This window comes from Chlamydotis macqueenii, chromosome 5, assembly GCF_036417535.1.
Source record: "Chlamydotis macqueenii isolate bChlMac1 chromosome 5, bChlMac1.mat, whole genome shotgun sequence".
NCBI classification, from domain to species: Eukaryota; Metazoa; Chordata; class Aves; order Otidiformes; family Otididae; genus Chlamydotis; species Chlamydotis macqueenii.
The window spans coordinates 58,077,824-58,098,185 of NC_141560.1; the positions used below are offsets into that span (position 1 = coordinate 58,077,824).

Sequence of the window (20,362 nt, forward strand, 5' to 3'; positions counted from 1 at the left end):
TCATCATCTAACCAAGGTAGCACAAAACCAACCTGAAAATACCACAGTTCAGGACCAGTATCTATGATACAATGACAGAAAGTAGTTTGTTACTAACCCATGCAAAGAAAAAAAAAGTTTTAAGAGATGCTTCTGTTGGGATAAAATTAGCAAAACAGGGATATAAAATGCCTTGTCTCAGCCCTAGTGAAAAACATCAAAGAAAAATCAAACTACAGGTCACAAAATAGCAAACCTACTAAAAGACACGTTTGTAATAACCATTTTGTATTTTAATTACAAATTCATTAAAAAAAAAAACCACAGGAAACTTACACTGGTTTTATACCTACTCAACATCGGAAATTGTAGAGGTTTGAAATGAATATAAACAAAAAGGTGCACTTACAGAGTTTATTAGAAACCATACATACATACATAAGGAAAGGATGTACTGTACCTACTCATTGCCGTTTGCATGTCAAAGAACTGAGATCTCAGGTTTAGCAGTCTTAGTGCAGAATAGATTACAAGTAGTTTACTGACCAGAGTTCAAACCCAGTGGAAGTTTTCTACTGTGAACCAAGTACCATATTATCAAGTTACTTTGTTATTTCTTTCTTTAAAAATTAATTAGAAGAAAAAAAAATAAAAGCCAACTCTGCCACATGAAAGCAGCCCCTGTGCGTACAACCTCTCCCACCCAATGAACCCAAGTTAATTCATCCCCGCAGTATTCAGGCATCAGTGTAGTTCTCACAAACACCCCGTGAAGTCAGTGGTTCTGCTGAGACAGTCAGCTGCACATAATCAGCAATTCATTTTTGCACCAAGCATAACTCAATTCATACTAAAGAAAAAAAAAAGCACCTGTTATTCTCAGGAATATACAAATATTTACCACAGTTTTCCTTGGCCATTACAAAATCAGTTACAAAAGCTTACAGCACATTATGTACAAATTCTATCCAAATACAGAAAGGTGCCATCATCTGGCACACTAACAGCATCGGTCATCACTTAAAGCTGCAGTCAGCTTGCTCTGCTCTCCTCCCACATCAAACTCTGAAACACTGCAGGTGTCTCGCATGCAGTGTCATAAATAGTCTTTGGGTTGGTATTTCAGCAGAAAGGAGTTAGTTCTTCTTGTGAAGGAACTTCATTTTGTTTCCTAAAGAAAGCACACCATCAGTCCCTAGCTATTGAAAAGCCAAGGGCAATCAAAACTTACTTAGCAAATGGGCCTAATTTGTAATGTCATCACTGTAGAGTAACTTAATACCAGCAGGGACAGCCAACTAACAGAACCCTGAACGGTCAGTGCCTTCCTTTTCTCCTCCTCGGTTATGATTTGGTTCCCATGGTCCCAAGCGAAAATGAAAGTTTTAACAAGGATCAACATTAAATCTGGTTTTGTCAGCTTTAAGTATGCTTTCATTGTTTTCCTTTTCATATTTCCTATCACACTGAAGCTGCTTGACTATCTGATTTCACCTCAAATAAGGCTTTTTTAAATAATAAAAAAACAAACATGAAAATTAATTTCAGAGGCACTTCTAAAGATTTTCCTCACCAAGACCTCGCAGAAATTTGTTTACTCCACTTTGTTCCGTGTCTGGAAGCTCTTCCAAATACTGTTCAACCCTCTGCTCGAAGAGACCTGTGGAAGAGGGGAGAAAATAGGGCTGGGGTGAGCTGTGTCAGGCTGAATCCGTTTCCCCCGGCGCCTTTGCGCACTCCCAACTTTTTACCTTTAACAGCCCTTTCCCTCTTTAATACCATAAAACGTTACCGCCGGTAAGGGGCGATTCAGTCTCATCAGGGCGGGTATGGCGAGCCCCAGACGCTACGTGAGCGGTAACGCATTCGAGGGCGGAAAAGTGAGGGAGCGAGGGCGGCCACCTGCATCCCTGCGAGGAGGGTGGCCCTCGCCCGGGCCAGCCGCCCGCTCCGCCCGCCCTCATTGCGGCCGCACTCCGCGCCACTTCGCCTCCGCTCCGGGACATGCCATCACCAGGCCGCCGCACGCGCCGCGGCTGAGCGGGACTGCCGGCAGGCGGCACCAACTGGCTGCAGCCCAGGAAGCGGGACCGCTGCCGCCCCAGCAAGGCTGGGCGCCCCGGACTGCTGGGCAGCGCACTCTGCTCCTCCTGCTCCCTGCTCTCGCCAGACGCGGTCGCGGCTGCAAACCCCCTTACCGCCCCACGGCACCGGGCACCCCCCAGGACCCGCAACTGTTAGCCAGGCCCCACCCCGCGCAGCTTCCGCCGGCGGCGCTGCAATGCAGCGCGCGGCTGCCGCGCCCCGCCCCCTAACTTTGAATTGGCCACCCGGCGCGCTGGGCTCCACCTTGGGAGCACTGTCAGGCGTCATCACGTCAGCGCGGGCAGGGCGGGGCCCCTGGCGTGGAAACGCCCTTCGCAGGACCGTTTCCAGTTTCACCTTGGAGTGATTTAAGGCGCTCAGATGTGAACGTCCTTCTAGTCAAAGCCTTTCTATTACCACCAGCATCGCTACAACCCAGGCCCATGAAAAGCAGACAATATGTTTGGGAAGATTTGTCAGCCATACAGAATTTACTCTGCTCTGATAGTAGAGAAAGACACTAGCCACAGGACCTGTGTGCAACACGAATAACCTGCAGTGCAGGAAAGAAAAGCACTCTTACCTTTGGCCCTGCATTTTCTGAGCTCTCTGTCCTGGATGAAACCAGCAAACATTTGGGATTCCATGAAAACTTCCAAGAAGCGGCGGATACTCTTGGAGGCCACAGATTTACGAAAAGCTTCCCTTTGGAAGGCACGCTCTCCTTTTTCATTTTGGGTTAGGAACAGGGAATAATGGCCAACTGTCTCCACAAAGAATCGGATAAAAACCTCAGACGCTAATCCATTCAGAGTGTTACATTCTGCAAAATAAGGCAGCAATAAGACACTAAAATCAGCTGCTACTAGAGCTGTCAGCATTGTCATCCACATGGGGCCAGGTGCTGTCGTCTAGGGGTTTACTGATGCCATGCTAATAAAGGAGTTGCACCGGCTCCTTGCAGACCTGAACGTACATCAGATAGGATAACAGCTTTCATAATCAAGAGTGCCACTCTGTGTAATTGGTGTTTCATAACCAAGAGTCAACGAGAAATACAAATCCTCAGGAAACCACTCAGAAAATTAAAAAATTTGTGGGTGCTTCATAAAAATTATAGCTTGTATTTTAATTCTTGAGTAAGTTTTCTTGAGTAAGCTTCTGAATGACTCAGAATTTAAATCATAGAATCATAGAATCATAGAATGGTTAGGGTTGGAAGGGACCTTCAAAGGTCATCTAGTCCAACCCCCCTGCAAGGAGCAGGGACATCCCTGACTAGGTCAGGTTGCTCAGAGCCTCATCCAGCCTGGCCTTGAACGCTTCCAGAGATGGGGCCTCCACCACCTTTCTGGGCAACCTGTTCCAGTGTTCTATAACCCGCATCGTAAAATTTTTTTTCCTAATTTCTAATCTAAATCTACCTCCTTCTATTTTAAAACCATTACCTCTCGTCCTATTGCAACAGGCCCTACTAAACAGCCTATCCCCATCTTTCCTGTAGGCCCCCATGAGGTACTGGAAGAAAGCTATAAGGTCTCCCCGGAGCCTCCTCTTCTGCAGGCTGAACAGCCCCAACTCTCTCAGCCTGGCCTCATAAGAGAGGTGCTCCAGCCCTTTTATCATCTTCGTGGCCCTCCTCTGGACCTTCTCCAACTGGTCCATGTCCTTCTTGTGCTGGGGGCTCCAGAACTGGACACAGTACTCCAGGTGGGGTCTCACCAGGGCAGAGTAGAGGGGCAGAATCACCTCCCTCGACCTGCTGGCCACGCTCCTCTTGATGCAGCCCAGGATGCGGTTGGCCTTCTGGGCTGCAAGGGCGCATTGCCAGCTCATGTTAAGCTTCTCATCCACCAGCACTCCCAAGTCCTTCTCCTCAGGGCTGCTCTCAATCCATTCTCCGCCCAGCCTGTATTTGTGCCTGGGATTGCCGTGACCCAGGTGCAGGACCTTGCACTTGGCCTGGTTGAACTTCATGAGGTTGGCACGGGCCCACCTCTCCAGCCTGTCAAGGTCCCTCTGGATGGCATCCCTCCCTTCCAGCGTGTCGACGGCACCACACAACAAGTCGGCGAACTTGCTGAGGGTGCACTCTATCCCACTGTCCATGTCGCCGACAAAGATGTTGAACAGGGCCGGGCCCAACATGGACCCCTGAGGGACGTTTGGTCTGGGGATAGTAAGCCCTTATCAAGAACTGATCAAAAAGTGTATGTTGTAAAATTTGGGTTTCATAATTTCTGAGATGCTAAAATAGTTTTATGTATGTAACACAGATGAGTAGTGTGGTGGTTTAGGCCTAGTTACCACAGTTTCTCGCTCACCCTCCCCCTCCCCAGTGGGATAAGGGAGAGAATTGGGAGGAAAGGAAAACTCATCGTTTGAGATGAAGACAGTTTACTAGAATAGCAAAGGAAAACTACAATAATAATGAAATATAAGGATACTAAAATATACAAAATGAACAATGCACAATTTCTCACCACCCAATGTCCCAATGACTGATACAGCCTGTCCCGAGCAGCAATCACAGAAACAAAACTGAGCAGCAAGCAAAAGAGAGCCAGCAAGGTAGAGAGTGATGCCAGTGAGCAAGAAAGAGAGATACCCTCCCTGGGCAACCCCACTTATGGAGCATGATGTTTATGCCATGGAATACTCTCTTTGGCCAGTTTGGGTCAATTATTCTGTGTCTCTCTCCCAGAGAGATGTGCGCCTGCACATTAGCAAGACCTGGAAAGCCAGACAGTGTCATTGGTCTTATTAGCAACAACTCATATCATCAGTGTGTTTATCGACATTCTTCATATACGAAATCCAAAACACACTGGCTACTGAGAGAAAAAAATAACTGCATTCCTGCTGAAACCAGGAAAAGTAGAAATAAATCTCAAAAACTGAATAGGAGCCCATTTCATACATTTTAACCACATTTAAATTCACCCTGGGCTGTTTTTATAATTGTTGGAGAGAAATTTGAACCTTTAGAGGAAACTCAGCCTCTCTTGCACTGAAACTATCTTCTGGAGGTACTTGTTTCTCTCCTCTGAATATAGCAAGTGCCAAGAGCAACTCTGAACTGAGACACACGCCAAATTGAATTGAATTACAGCCAAGTTAACTTCAAACTTCTGTTTCAGTAAAGGTTTAGAGGTACTGATGGGAGTGCATGTTGTTTACAAAGAAATTAAAATAGACCACTGTCAATGTATTATTGTGGGTTGATGCAATCAGTCCCTTTCCCTGTGTGTTCAGAGACTATCTTTGATGTCACAAAAGGTATTTGAGTAATAAAGTCCCATCTTTCTTTCTCCTGGATGCAAAGTCACAATACTACTGACATACTTGTTTATACAAGTCCCTGTTCCCAAATGAACTTACCCTCATCTGAATCACTATCTGAATCCTGATTTATCAGTTCATTCTTTCTCTCTAGAGCCTGCTCCAGAGCAGCTTGCAATTTTCTAGGTAATAGTGTGTCTTCATCATCCATCTGACAGAGGGAAATAAACAACTTTAGATCCCATTTAATCTATGCAGCAGCTACAGAAAATACTTTTGCAAGGTTTAAAATTCAGAAGAAAAGCATTTTGTATCTGCTACTGTCATGCCTGCATAAAATAATTAAAATCTATGTGCAATTATCATATATTTCTAAACAAAACTTCTTGACATTTTTAATGAGATTAAAGTCAGGAATGCTAATCCAAAGAGCAAGGTAAACATATAGAAACTTGGAATTGGCTCTTTATATGAGAAAGAGTCCAAACAATTGTTTTTAACTAAATACACGTCATGCAAAGCTTAACTACATGTACACACAGCTGCTCTAGTTGGTTTTAGGCAGCTTCTTTGGTGCTTGACAGTTGCTTTCACTTCTGTTCTAGCATATCTTGTTTTCTGGGTTTTCCCCCTGTTGCTCTCTTCATCTTATTTAATGCTTGTTCAGCAAAAGCGAGTAGACACAAGAATCTTAGCTCTGCAACCACTATTCACCAGCCATATCTTCCACGGAATCATACAAGAAAGTTTACTCATCTAACCTGCATATTGTTATTTTAGAAATTATTTAGTGCCACATTACTATCAAGAGATGGTGATCCTTCATCTCCCTGTTTACAAGGCTCCTGCTTTTCCTACCACATTAAACTATTTTTCACCTTTCCTCTCTCACTCATAAACTTTTATTTGCAATTTTTGTTCTTTTCACCTCCAACAGTGTGAGTTTTCTTGCTAACATGAAACATTTTCTTTGCACTGTGAATGCAGTTCTTGATTTCTTCTGACAGTCACAGCCTCAATCCTTTTTGCATACCTGAGGAGTAGTACTTATTTGCAGATGAAACAAAAAAATGAGCACTTTTTTTTTCTAATCTCTTTCCCACTGCACAATTCCTGCTGAGACCTAATCATACTATAGGAGTAAACAGCTTCCTAGACTGCATGGCAACATTTTGAGCTGTGCTTTACCTGTCTGATGAATCGATCAGATCCCAGGTTAACCATCAAAGCCTAAAGAAAAGAAAACACTGTAGTGAAATATATCTGAGGAGACAGAAAACATTAACTTGTGCTTGCCTTTTAATAGCAAAAGATCATCTGAATGGTCCCAAGCCTCAACATGAATCAAATTCTGTGAAAAATTCAAATTCCTGTGAAAAAACAGGTTGTGTTCTTTATAAAACAAAAGTTTTTCTTTAGAGCTTAAAGTCTAATTTAACATAGTTAGATACAACAGATCTCATACTAAGTTAATATGTAAAAAAAAAGCTAAAAGGGTTAGGCAGGTTTTTTTTTCTTAAACCTAAGCAAGTTACTGCTAATCATTTTTGTTAACGTGCAGATGAAAAGTATTTCAGAGGGGTTTAAAGAAAACAGTGTCATCTGAGGCAGTAGGGCTTCTGAAGAGCAAGGGTGTGACTTATGAATGATAATGAAGCAGCAAAGCTGAGAGACAAAGCTGGGAAGATGTGGGAGAGCAATACTAGGAAAGTGAGAGGAAAACAGCAACGATTTACATGGGCCAGAGGCACAAGAGAGCCTTGAAAGCAAGCACAAGAAAACAAAATTTCATAGAAAAATGACAGGAAACTAATAGGAGTAAGAGAGAAGAGTGTGCCCTTGAGTATTTTTGTGGTATTTTACTGGAAGAGCTGATGAATTGCAACTCTCATTTGATTTCCAATATAGTATTAACAAAGTCTTAGAAGTGGGGAAAAAAAAGCCTTAAAGGTTTTATTTTCTGTGCTGGCTATGGCTTCATGCACAACTTCCATCAGCATTAATAGGTATTATAGCAGATGGCACTTCATGTTTTCCTCTTCTTGTTCCAAGTACAACAAAATCAGAATAAATCAGCTTATTTACACTGTACTTAGTTGTTGACCAGGTTAACACTCCTTTCTGTCAAGGTGCCAGGTATGGGAAGAGGGGTGGAATAAAGAAAAGACTAAACCTAATGCAATTTTACAAAGAGGCAGTTGCCTATGACAATTAGACAGAGAAGAAACAATGAGGCAGATTAAAAAACAAACAGATGAGGACTGATGTGCCAATGGCAGGCCCTTTCCAGGGTGAGGCCAACTTTACTCTAGATAATCAGTTCTGGTGCCAGTTCCTACCTCCTCGACCGGCAGCTCCTTCAGTTTGGGCAGAGAACTGGAGAGCAGTCCCACCAGGAAGGGGGTAGGGCAGCACACAATGTCAATCATGGATGAGGGCAGAACAGGAATGAAGGTGTGCTGCCAGGAGAAGGGGTACAGCAGGGCCACCACGGCATGACAGCAGCTCGAGAGGGTGCTGGGGAGAGAAGAACAACCATGTTAGCAGAGGTTCTTCTTTCTCCAGAACACCTACCACCTGCTAATAAATGTAGCGTGTTAAAATGCAAGTGCCCAAGGGGCTGCCCTTCTATCACTTCTGACTTCGGATGGCCTAGGTCTCCTACCAGTCCCTACCACTTCTGTACCGTGCAGTGTGGTAGTTCCTCCCGTGCTCATCTCTAGGTGACTTGAAACTAAAGGTAAAAAAACTAGAATCAATTTGTTTCATTTTAGCAGTCAGGAGACACTTTGATCTAGGAGACAAGGCTTAATGTTCCCAATAGCACTCAATAGCAGCCACTTTGAATGATGCTTAAAATCCAAAAGCAACCTCAATTCTTAGCTGTTATGACCATGTCAGTAGTAAAAGTGCATAATACTGATGTTCTTATGTCAAGCAATATGTTTATGTATGCATAAACAAGCGGAAATGAGAATGAAACATTGTCCTGGTTTTATTTAGTGAGGGAGAGCTATGGTGGCAGCTTCTGTAAGAAGCTGCTAGAAGTTGTTTACCCTTTGTCCAGAATTGTTGGCCATTTTGTATAGAAACAGGCCCAGAGAAGTCTTGGATGAGAGGAGAGGGAAGAGTAAGGAACCATAAGCAGAGGCTGTTTTTCTGTCTCAGATTCTCTACCAAAAGAAAGCTTGGGCCAAATTCCTCTTTAGTGTGATGTGGAGGTGTGTTGTTTTTTTTTAGTGACGGGCAAGGGGTGTTACAGTGGCAGCTTCTGCAAGAATCTACGATCCACTCTGTCCAGTGGACTTGGCCAGGCCTAGGGTAGACCCACTGCTGGCCAGGGCCAAGCCAATTGGTAGCAGAATGTTCCCTAATAAGGCCTCTGCGATAACGTATTTAAGAAGGGGAAAAACAGAAAAAAAAAAAAAAAAAACCAAAAAAACCAAAACCAAGGTCTGAAGAAGCTGAAGCAGGGGGCAGAGAGGGGGAGGCGCAAGCCTTGTGGGCCTTGCGGGCCTTGCAGGCCTCACCCTCTGGCCTCCTGCCAGGCGGCCAACTGGGCCCGACTTGGCCCAGCCTGGCTGCAAGAAGTGGAGAGGAGATGAGATGTAAAGAGAATCTGAGAGGCATCTGCCTGCCTGTTGTGAAGAATTTCTTGTGAGAGGAACGGCTGCAGATGCCAAGGTCAGTGAAGGAGGGGGAGGAGTAATGTTGCTCCTGGCCAAGATTCCCCTGCAGCCCGTGGTGTAGCCCATGGTGAGGCAGGCGGTCCCCCTGTAGCCCATGGAGGTCCATGAAGGAGCAGAGATCCACCTGCAGCCCATGAAGGACCCCATGTCAGGGCAGGTGGATGCCTGAAGGAGGCTGCGGCCCATGGAGGGCCTGCTGGGGCCACTGTTCCGGAGGGACTGCACCCTGTGGAAGAAATGACCCAAGCCGGAACCGTTCATAAAGGATTGTAACCCATGGGAGGGACCCCACGCTGGAGCAAGGGAGGAATCTGAGGAGTTCTTCTCCTGATGATGAAGCAGCGGTGTAAAACAAGTGATGAACTGACCATACCCCCATTCCCTCTTCTCTCCTGTGGCGCTTGGCGGCTGGGGAGAAGGAGGTAGAGATAATATTAAGCCCGGGAAGATGGAGGGGTGGGGGGAAATTACTTTGTTCTCTTTCTCGTCCTACTTTGGTTTTCGTAGAATCATAGAATGATAAAGGTATTAATCTTGCTCAGTAGAATACTCTAAAATACATGTTTTTATCCCCTAAACATTAAGGCTTGATATAATTCGTGGAAAATGTCTTGCATACTTTGTCATTCCATCTACTGAATCTGATTCCCTTTGACAGTCCCATGGTTTCCAAATGTTAAAAATAAAGGAGCATTGCTACCAAGCTAGTTTTATCATCAGGGGAATAAAGACATGCTCTCCATTTCAGAGCTTTGATTCTGGACTGAGTTACAATGTCTGCTTCTCGCAGGCTGAGGATGACTGAAATTTTGATTTTTACCCAGCCTAGCAAGACTGAGCTAATTTTCTCACAGTGCAAGCTTCTGCTGTGCTTAATGTAGCCACAAAGAACTATAAATAACTAATAACTTTAGAGCTGTTACTGCTTAAGAATGCTGGGGAGAAATGCTTATTTGTTCTACTGCAAGACTTGGAGACTTTAGGTGGCATCAGACCTCCACTGGAAGCATTTTCAGTTGTGGATTATTCCAAGGCCAGGAGAAAGGTTTCACCTGTTTGTTCCTGTCAGTGATTAACCTTTGAAGTTTGCTGAATGGGAAAAGTGCGAATTAGAGGACAAAAAGAGAAAGGATGGGGAAGAGCAAATGCTTGTCTTTTACTGCAAATAATCTGGCTGGTTGGTTTTACTTGACATTTCCTTTAAGATCTATCAATCACAGCTTATTTTTATAACATATATTGCCTGACACAGGTTTCTTGTAAAATGATGCATTTCCCTAATTTATTTTTTTTTTTAATAGCAGGCAACGGTGCTGCTATTGTCTCGTAGTTTTGGTCTTGAGTGTGTACCGTAGCAGGCACAGTGGTGTGTTTCAGCAGAGCCGTGGAGCATGGTACAGACTCTCAGCCCTTTCTCAAGCTCACTTTAATGACTCTGTGACATTTTCAACTACTACAAATTCAGTCATCTTAGCTAAGCAACTAAAAGACAAACATTCTTCTGATACTTGGTTAGTATATTTTTCCGTTCTGTAGAATGCCCTTTGGTAACATGTTGTTTGACCCGCAATGCTGTGACGTAAATCAGCCTCTGCATCCACTCGTGTGTGCAATTCCCATGTTAGGGCAGGCTTCAGGCTCCAGCCCAGGACACTGGTTTCTCTTTCAGACCTTTCCCAGGAGCTGGCTGGGGCAGAGCAGCAGCTGAACCCAGCAAGTGGCCATGGTAGGGGTGTCCTGCGACAGCACCCTGCTCTGCTAGCATCCCGCGAGCCACACCATCTCCCTTGTCAGCACCTCAGCCTGTGTACTTTAAGGCTCTGCACACAGTTTTTCAAAATTCAGCCTCAGGAAACCTTTCCCTGTGAGATTTTTCAGGCTGACCCCACCATGAAACACTTCGTCTGAACTTTCAGTCCCCAGAATTGCCCACTGCCCTCCCTCCCGAACACTGCTCGTGCAGAGGGCAGTGGGAGTCCCACACGCTGTTAACAAACTCTTGCTTTTAACAAAGTGCCTGTGTCTCTTACATAGCTGGAAATATTCATATTTAGAAAGGATACACATCTTTCACTTCAGTGTGGGGTTTTTACATTCTGTAAGGTCAAATTCAGAGATGATGGATGTAAGGGAACCCCCAGTTTAAATCTCTAGAATGTGACTCAGATCCTTTTTAAAGGGTATTATTAATGAGAAGTGTTTTTGGTAAATTAGAAAAGAAAGCCCTACCCTGGGAAACCATGTCTGCTCCAGTTTTTCCTTTCAAAATGTGCAACCCACACATTGTCCCACTGTTCTTGTTCATGAGAAATAAAAAGTAAGGTCAGATGATTTATTTTCTTTTAAGTGTGTGAAGCACACAAAGTAAAGCAACAGAATAGTCAAAGAAAGTAAATTTTCAAAATACTTTAACTTTTAATAGTCTAGGGCAGTTTTGGTAATCCAGAGAGCTTGTTTTGAGAGAGAGCTTTTTTGTTTGATCTGTGCAGTTTTACAGAAACACTGCATGATGTTCTAGCTGTCATTCTACTGAAAAACACTTCTTATATTACCCATATGCAGGTAATTTTATACAGGGCACAAAAAAAACCCCCAAACCATTGCATGAGTCACACATTAGTGAGAAGCATAAGATATCACGTACTTAAGAGGGGAAGCGCTGCTGGAGCCATGCACAAGTGGGAGATGCACTATGATGATCCCAGGGCTCCAGCATGGGGGCACCTGTACCTGGGGTCCCAGCATGGTGCAGGTGTGCAGCTCCCTCCTTCCCTCCAACACACAGATGGTGCCTCTGCCCCATGCCAGCAGCACTAACACGAAGCTCTCATCCCACCTCAGAGACATGGGCTGCTCTGCCAGCCTGCCATGCTCTGTCTCTGCAGAGCTGCTGATGCTGGCAGACCAGGCATGTCTCTCTGCTCTGTCAGCTACACGCTGTCCTGCATACACATGTACCTGTACATGTGGAATAAGTCTACTAACAATAACTGACTGTGAGAAGGTGACTGTGTTTGCAAGTTTTGTGGGATAAGGGAATTTTCTTACATATGTTACATAGGCTATCATCTAGCCAGACTACTACACAGCCTATGCCACTGAACTCATTCCATTGCCCTGTACTCATCCCAATAATTTGCACTCTGCTAAAGCAAAATTAGTGAACAATTTCTAGAAAAATATACAGTTTCAATTGATTTCAAAACACAGGCAATCCACTACTTCTTCCAGGTTTTTTTCCCATGGCTAAAATCTTGTTAAAAATTATTTGGAATTTGCCCAGGTTTTGGTTCTCCCTGTGTCTTTTATTCACCAGATTAAAAAAAAAAACCTTCAGTGTTTAATCTTCTCCCCGTGAAAGTATTAATATAAGATTATATAGTCTTATTGAGACATTCTTAATCAGAAGTTTCTCTTGAAGAAGCAAGCTTCTGTCATGTTACAGACAAAAGATGATAATGCTTCTTTCCCTCTCAAAGTTATTTATTTTCCTCTGGGCTATTTTGTTTTCCAAATAATTTTCTAATGATAGCACATAGGAACTTTTCCTTGTTGTGTACTTGGCTGTGGAGATGTAAGGCTCAGACTAAGGCCGAGGCACAGGAATTTCAGGCATTACCGTGACTCAGCTGAATTGTGGAGACTAGTTGTGAACATGGTTTAGGCCCATGTCAAAAGCAAATTAGTGTGACTTAACAAGAACATTTACTGTCCTTTAGATAGGAGGATGTCTGCTATACATTTCTGGGTTAGTCAAACAACAAATAACCCAAAGTCTAGGCTATATTAATATCTAATCACAGTACAATTACCACATTCTGAGAAACACACGTTGTCCTCTGTTGAAGAGTGAATGGACACTGCCCTAGCTGCAGGGAGCACTGCTGATGGAGGTGTTAGTGTTGGTTGTGTCTGGATGTTTCTGTTTCAGAGGACCATGGCTCCTTGTGTACTGCAAGTCACCAACTCTCAAGAAATGTTAAAGTCATATTCAGTTACACATACTAGTAACATTGGAAATATTCCACAGATAAACTTGATATTTTTTTTCTCTATAATAGCCAAAAGTTATATTGTTTCTATCTACCACCTACAATTTCTCACAGATCTTAGGGACCCTCACATCCTGAGCATCTCCTAAGTCCAAGACTAAAGCCTCCAGCACAGTAAAACATTTGCTGGCAAGGCTCCCTGGTCCTACCTGGCTACTCTTGTGCATCTCCACAGTCATTGTGGCATTTACATTGAAGCAGGGGAAGGTGAGAATATCCCTTTCCCTTACTCCTCCTCCTCTTCTTTCAAGGGACAGACAAGTTTACTCGGCCAGGAGAGGAGGGAGACCACCCCTTATGTGCGGGGTCAAGCCACACAGTGGCTCTGTCACTCCAGGGCTGGTGTCAGCTCTGTGCTATGCCAATGCTCTGAACCATGCACAGGACTGGGACCAGTTGTCAGAATCTGGTCCCTCTGCTTCCCTGGATGGAGAAATGTAGCCAAAAATGTAAATTCATAGAGAAGTGTTTCCACTGCCCTTTTCCACAACCTTTTCATGTTTCTCACTTCTCCTTGCTGATTTAATTATGTTATTCTGTCCACATTTGCTGAACTCTTCCATCTGCTGTGTTAATGCATACATGCTCCAGCCCACAACTGCTCTGAGACTGGGTTACCTTCCTGACCCACATCCTCTCATCTGCTCGGGAGAGCCTCCTCCCACTTGAGGTTGGAGTCTGGAGGCTCTGTCCTTTCCAGGTGTAATACCTCGACTCAGGTGTGTATTACACAGCCACATGCCTCATCACAGGCCACTGCCGTGCTCTTCTGTGATAGTTCCTACTCTTGTGCCTTTGAAGAACTGCATAGCAAAAACAGATGCCTGACATTTCCCTCCTACACCCTTCAGTACCTCCACAGATCCTGGATTAACTCCGGTCTCTGAGAGGGTGAAGTCTGTGACAACTCTGCAAGATAAAAGGGTCCAAGAGGTTTGCAGATGACTCTGTAAAAGGCTCTGGGAAAAGGCTACAGGGCCGAGGGTTCAGACCATCTCCCCTCCAGCACACACAGACTGCAGAGGCACAGGGGAAGGACAAAGCAGAAAGCCTGAAAAGCATCAATGAGCCTGGTGAGCAGGTGAAAGGAAACATGAACTGAAGACAAAGAGGCTGGGATGCAAAACTAAGGGACAGGACAGTGACTGGCTGGGCTGAATGGCACAAGGACCAGGGAAAACAATTTAATGTGAAGATGGATAATGCTGTTATGCACATGCAGCCAAATTATTAGGTCCCTGTAAAAAACATGTTCCTCCCTGTTGCTATAGGTAAATGGGAGGGACTGTAAGGCTGTCTAATGACAATTACCCATCCTCCTTTGGCACCAGAGATGCTGAGAGGGGCTGTAGCTGCAGGAGGGAAGGTCAAACACAAGCAGAGCAGGTGGTGTGTGACAGAGGCTCGAAGCCTGCTCGCGGTACAGATGCAAATCAAATATAACCAGTTCTCGTACATTTCAGCCACTTCTCTACTGGTTCCTCCTTACCCCACTATGCACAGCCTGCTGATAAGCAGACAGACACAAAAACACAGTTTGTCAGGAACAATTTTCAAACTGAAAAGACAGGTTTCCTCCACAACGGTTATATTTACCTGTCTGTAAGAGATGTAAGATTATGATCAAAACAAACACCAGAATTTTTGCTGAGCTTATTGACATTTGAGCCAAATGCAAATTAATTCTAATACAGTAATTTATCTGGACACTGATAGATAAATTACTTCTAATGACTACAGAGCTGCAGGAATTATAGTCAGTTCATGCCTGGCTTCATCAATTAAAAACAAAGCATGATTTTGGCACCAGTTTCAGCCTTAATTTACTTTCATTGTGCTGAAATACTTTGCTGAAATGAAGCCTCAAAGACCTTTTCTTTTTCCACTTCTATTTCAATCAGTTCAGCCCTCAAGTACACACACAGCACAAGATAGCCGCTTTTGAACTGTGAGCACCCTGACTGCTGTGGAAAGGAGTGCTATCTGAATGGCTATAAAGTCACTTTCTTTGGCCAGCAAGGCATGTTTCAGCTTCTGAAATTTCAATAATTTTTTACTTTTCTAGAAGCCCTTCAGGGATAAAGCAAACTACAGAGAATCTTTCAAGCTTTTATAGGGTGATTTGGAAGTAGAGACTTTAATTTTAGAAGATATTAAATTATTTTAATTTAATATTAATATATCTTTAATATATTTGTTGCCTTTTAATAATGTAATTTACTTTTAAATTAAATAATTAGATTTCAACCTTGTGGACTGAGAATTCTCTGTGTCAGAATCGTTCTGTAAAGGGCCCACCTCCATGCAGGGGTGCACAGGGAAAAGGACTCCCCTGCCAACGCACCTCTCCTCACTGAACCTTCAGGTAAATCTATGAAAATCTGGATAGTTGCAGGAAGTTTAGGATAGAGTCTTTGCATAAGTGACTTGAAAGAGAGTTCTGAACTTTCTGAATTTTTTAGTGCTAAATCTGACCTTTCTTTAGAATAATCAATGAGATGTTTAAAATCAAAGTACTGGGTGCATATTACATGGAAAATTGAGTGAGTTTAGACTGTAAAAGCCAGAGTAATATTTTGCATTGTGATTTATAATTTAAAGCAAACACTTAAGTAAGAGGTAAACTAAGTCATGACAGGAGATCTTTAGTAGTTGGCCTGGTGTATGCAGCTAATACTGTATCTCTGATCAATACCAAACATCCTTCTTTTCAGGAAATATGGACAAATCTATATGTGCATATTTTAAGTTATTTTTCTCTTGATGTCAGTGGAGACCTGTCAAAAGAAAGCTCTGCTCCTAGTGTCTAAATAAAGTAGGAGATTCCCTTGTGTAAATGTGATCATGACAGAGGGGAACACATAATCCATGTGAGAATCATGGTGAGACAAGTCCACTTGGGTCAGCTCAAATATAGCGGCCAATTCTGGACATTTAATGCTTAATCATTACCCACACTACAACAAATACCACTACAGTTGATCTATGCAACAGGGTAAAGAGCTTTCTAAAACACAAATGAGAGATCCCTATCTGTTATGGACTGTACGATATATTACCCAGTACTAGCAGTGAGCTAACGACTCACTCTTAGTTCTGAAGCACGTGAAAATCCCTCACTCTGCACAGGAGCTTAACAAAGGCAAATATTATTCAAAAGACAAATGTTTCCCAGGGTGCATAACTGCTTTATCAAACCCGGAGCACTGCTATTGCCCTGTGCCCGTCAGCCTCCAGGGTCCATCCACTGCTTCCTCACCTCCCAAGCCAGGCTTCCCCCATATAGCAGCAGCAGCCTGGCACAAAATGAGAACCTAACCGTGATTTTTCCAAGGGTGAAAGGCAGTGTCAAGTCACAGCGCTTTCCCTAATTTGAATGCTGACACGTTTGCTGCAAGGGACTTGTGATATCTCATGAAGTGCAAACAAGGCCTCAGCGATAACACTGGCAGGGAGATGGGTGCACAGAGTGATGAGGAAATGCGTATTTTCCACATCACATCAGCCCAATTGTCAGTCATCGTCCTTTGCAGAATCTTTTTAACTATGCTTTCAATTCAAAGAGTGTAGCTACTTAACCCTCACCCTCAAATGGTGTTTTTTTTCCCCAGTGGAAACAAGCCAAACCCAAATCTTGTTTTACAAGAAACGAGTCACACTTCAGGTTTTAGGTGTGGTGCTTTCTACAGTGCAGTCTGAGAAAAGCCAAGCTTGTAAAATTATAATAAAGGAATCACGATATGGCCTCACCTGTCTGGTGAAAACACTGCTGCAGGTTCTTATCGGCGGGGCATCAGTGATGCAGTTAATTCTGGCACAGCCTCCAGTGACTACTAAATGTGAGCTACAGAGATCTCAGGTACGGAGTCCTCCGTGCTGCTGCTGATTCCAGGTGGGCGATTTTTTATGATAAACACAGTGGTTACAGCCCAGTTTCTAGACTTGTTTTCTCTGACTTTAATGGAGCCATTGTATGCCTCACTGCCATGTCAATGAGTACCGTTCATGGAGCAGACTTGCCCAACGATTTGCATCATGTGTTCCATTTCTGGTCTCTCTTTATCATATTTTACAGAAAATGGAGGCGGCAACATCTTCTCTGACCACATCCCCTTTAGCTTAAGCTTGCAACATCCTTTCCTATCTTGTGCTATTTTATTCTACCAGAATGGTTGCATCAGCAGCCTCACTGTAATTATCTGAATGCCTCCTGACAGCGCATTACGAGTACACCAGGCAATGTTGAGCAAAAGGGGTGAAGGTCCATGACAGTGTTTGCCTGTTCATTCATTGCCCCTCCATGAAAGCTTGTTCAGAAGCATGTGCACAGAAAAGCTTTTCTGTCACAGTAAATGTCCCATCATACCAGCAGAAAGAACATCACAGAACTTCACATCATATTTTGGTACACTGGGCACTGTGCTAAGATACATGCTAAAAGCAAGAAACTTAAATTTTAGTATTTTCTAAGATGACAACAAAAAGACCAAAAATTATATCTGTGATGCTCCTGGCAGCCCACATTGTTACGCAAGAGAGCTGCTGCAGCAATCTCTACCCAATTGCAATGTACTGTCACCAGCTTAATGAATGTTACAATGTCATAGTGCAGCCAGGAGGTGACATCAGGAACAATCAGCATGAGGTAGCTGTTTACCCTGCTGTGACAGTGTATCTTAGCTAAACAGAGATGGACAGAAATAATATGTGCTCTTAGGGATTCCCTTTTTAAAGCCATTGGATTTGTTAATCAGTTAAAAGTAACTCAGACTTTCAATGTTTTATAATTAAACAACTCATTAGGGGATATTATCCAAGAGGTAGTATTCAACAGGTTTCATTTTGACTATACAGGAGGCTTTCTTTTTGTTTTCCATCCAAATACTGGAAAACAGATATTTTATGCAAAACTTCCCCAAATTATCATAACTGTACACTAATTAGTAAATTATTTTACTTCCTTAAGACCTGTGTTTTCATAATCCAGCTCCCATATGCCTGGAACACTTGACTGACAGAAAGGCTGAAGTCCCACAGATAACCTGCAAAGCACAACCCTGGCTCATGGCACAAATCAAGGTTGCATTACATGGAGCTGAGAGCTGCAGACGAGAGAATGCACTGTCAGGAGATCTCTCTCGGAGGGCAGCTTTGAAGTACTTAATTTAAAAGAAAGTTGATTAAAGGGGAATGTAGTTTTAACTAAGACATTGTTTTTTGCTTCCATAATACTTATGCATGAGAAGAGAGGCACACGAAAGCCCCTGGAGAAAGAGACATGCAAAGTGCCCTTCAGAACAAGGATTTGACTTTTTAAGCAACTGGGGTTCAACCATACTTTTCAGAAAGCTCAAGTAAATGAGATTTTTGACAAAAAAAAAATAATTGCTTTGACACATCAGCCACCTGCTCCAGGCTTTGACAGGTGGTTACAAGAAAAAAAAACCCCAACATTTCAAAGTGGAAAGTTATCCTTAGTGCTCACAGCATTATCCAGTCCCTTCCTGCACACAGTTTCTTAGCATAAATCCATAACAAAAGTAGTTCTGGCCTAGGTGCTCCAGAGGAGTGTTAACTACATGTTCTTTCCATACTGGGACCTTTGCTCCCACCAGTCCTTGTTAATGTTCACATCTGTGGTTTCAGATTTGCAGTAATCATTGCACTATTAACAACATGACAGCTGTAAAGTAGGATGAATAATTTTTCTAGGTAGTAACAAAGGAGGAGAAGAACAATCGCAACCCCCTAATCCTTCTCATTCAAAAGCTGAAAAGAGGGAATCTTTCTAAATCCCCTTGCAGGGAGTTAAAGGCCAAGTTGGGAAAATGTTGCAACTTACTGCCATGCGGTTATTGTGACAATAAGCAATCCAGAAGGGAATTACCAAACAACATGGCCATCTTCTTATCCCATTCCCTTTCATGGGGAAGGGAGAGAGAATTTTGTTGTACAAATCATAAGTAGAAAAATGATTATGTTTTCCCACTACAGAGCTTGGGCTGGAGCCTGAAGTGACATGAATAAATACCACTGCAAAGACGGGCAGGAGGAAAAGGAAAATCATACAAGCCCTACCCTTCCTGTGACATACAATCATAGAATGGATAGAGTTGGAAAGGACCTTCAAAGGTCATCTAGTCCAACCCCCCTGCAAGAAGCAGGGACATCCCGGACTAGATCAGGTTGCTCAGAGCCTCATCCAACCTGGCCTTGAAAGTTTCCAGGGATGAGGCTTCCACCACCTCTCTGGACAACGTGTTCCAGTGTTCTACAACCCTCACTGTAAACATTTTTTTCATAATATCCAATCTAAATCTACCTCCCTCTATTTTAAAACCATTACCCCTCATCCTATCACAACAGGCCCTACTGAACAGTCTCTCCCCATCTTTCTTGTAGGCCCCCTTGAGGTACTGGAAGAAAGCTATAAGGTCTCCGCGGAGCCTCCTCTTCTGCAGGCTGAACAGCCCCAACTCTCTCAGCCTGTCCTCACAGGAAAGGTGCTCCAGCCCTCTTATCATCTTTGTGGCCCTCCTCTGGTGGACCTTCTCCAACTGGTCCATGTCCTTCTTGTGTTGGGGGCTCCAGAACTGGACACAGTACTCCAGGTGGGGTCTCACCAGGGCAGAGCAGAGGGGGAGAATCACCTCCCTCGACCTGCTGGCCATGCTTCTCTTGATGCAGCCCAGGATGCGGTTGGCCTTCTGGGCCGCAAGCACGCATTGCTGGCTCTTGTTGAGCTTCTCATCCACCAGCACTCCCAAGTCCTTCTCCTCAGGGCTGCTCTCAATCCATTCCCTGCCCAGCCTGTATTTGTGCCTGGGATTGCCGTGACCCAAGTGCAGGACCTTGCACTTGGCCTGGTTGAACTTCATGAGGTTTGCACGGGCCCACCTCTCCAGCCTGTCAAGGTCCCTCTGGGTGGCATCCCTCCCTTCCAGCGTGTCGACGGCACCACACAGCTTGGTGTCATCGGCGAACTTGCTGAGGGTGCACTCTATCCCACTGTCCATGTCGCCGACAAAGATGTTGAACAGGGCCGGGCCCAACACGGACCCCTGAGGGACACCACTCGTGACCGGTTTCCACATGGACATTGAGCTGTTAACCACCACTCTCTGAGTTCAGCCATCCAGCCAACTCCTTATCCACCAAGTGGTCCGTCCATCACACCCATGCCTCTCTAGTTTAGAGAGAAGGATATCGTGTGAGACAGTGTCAAAAGCTTTGCACATGTCCAGGTAGATGATATCCGTTGCTCGTCCCTTGTCC

General features: G+C 44.0%; 1 protein-coding gene across 5 annotated transcripts in view; it reads right to left on the reverse strand.

Annotated features, from left to right (window-relative positions):
• Positions 1–246: 246 nt before the first annotated feature.
• DENND2B (DENN domain containing 2B) overlaps positions 247–20,362 on the reverse strand; it is a 206,380-nt gene continuing 186,264 nt past the window's right edge. For all 5 annotated transcript variants that reach the window (XM_086747947.1, XM_086747948.1, XM_086747944.1 and 2 more), the window contains 6 exons: positions 7,686–7,863; positions 6,535–6,576; positions 5,446–5,557; positions 2,648–2,887; positions 1,553–1,639; positions 247–1,150 (listed from right to left, as the gene is read on the reverse strand). In XM_086747947.1, coding sequence (XP_086604073.1) covers positions 1,116–1,150; positions 1,553–1,639; positions 2,648–2,887; positions 5,446–5,557; positions 6,535–6,576; positions 7,686–7,863 — 694 coding nt within the window. In that variant the 3' untranslated portion in view covers positions 247–1,115. The remainder of the gene's footprint in view (positions 1,151–1,552; positions 1,640–2,647; positions 2,888–5,445; positions 5,558–6,534; positions 6,577–7,685; positions 7,864–20,362) is intronic.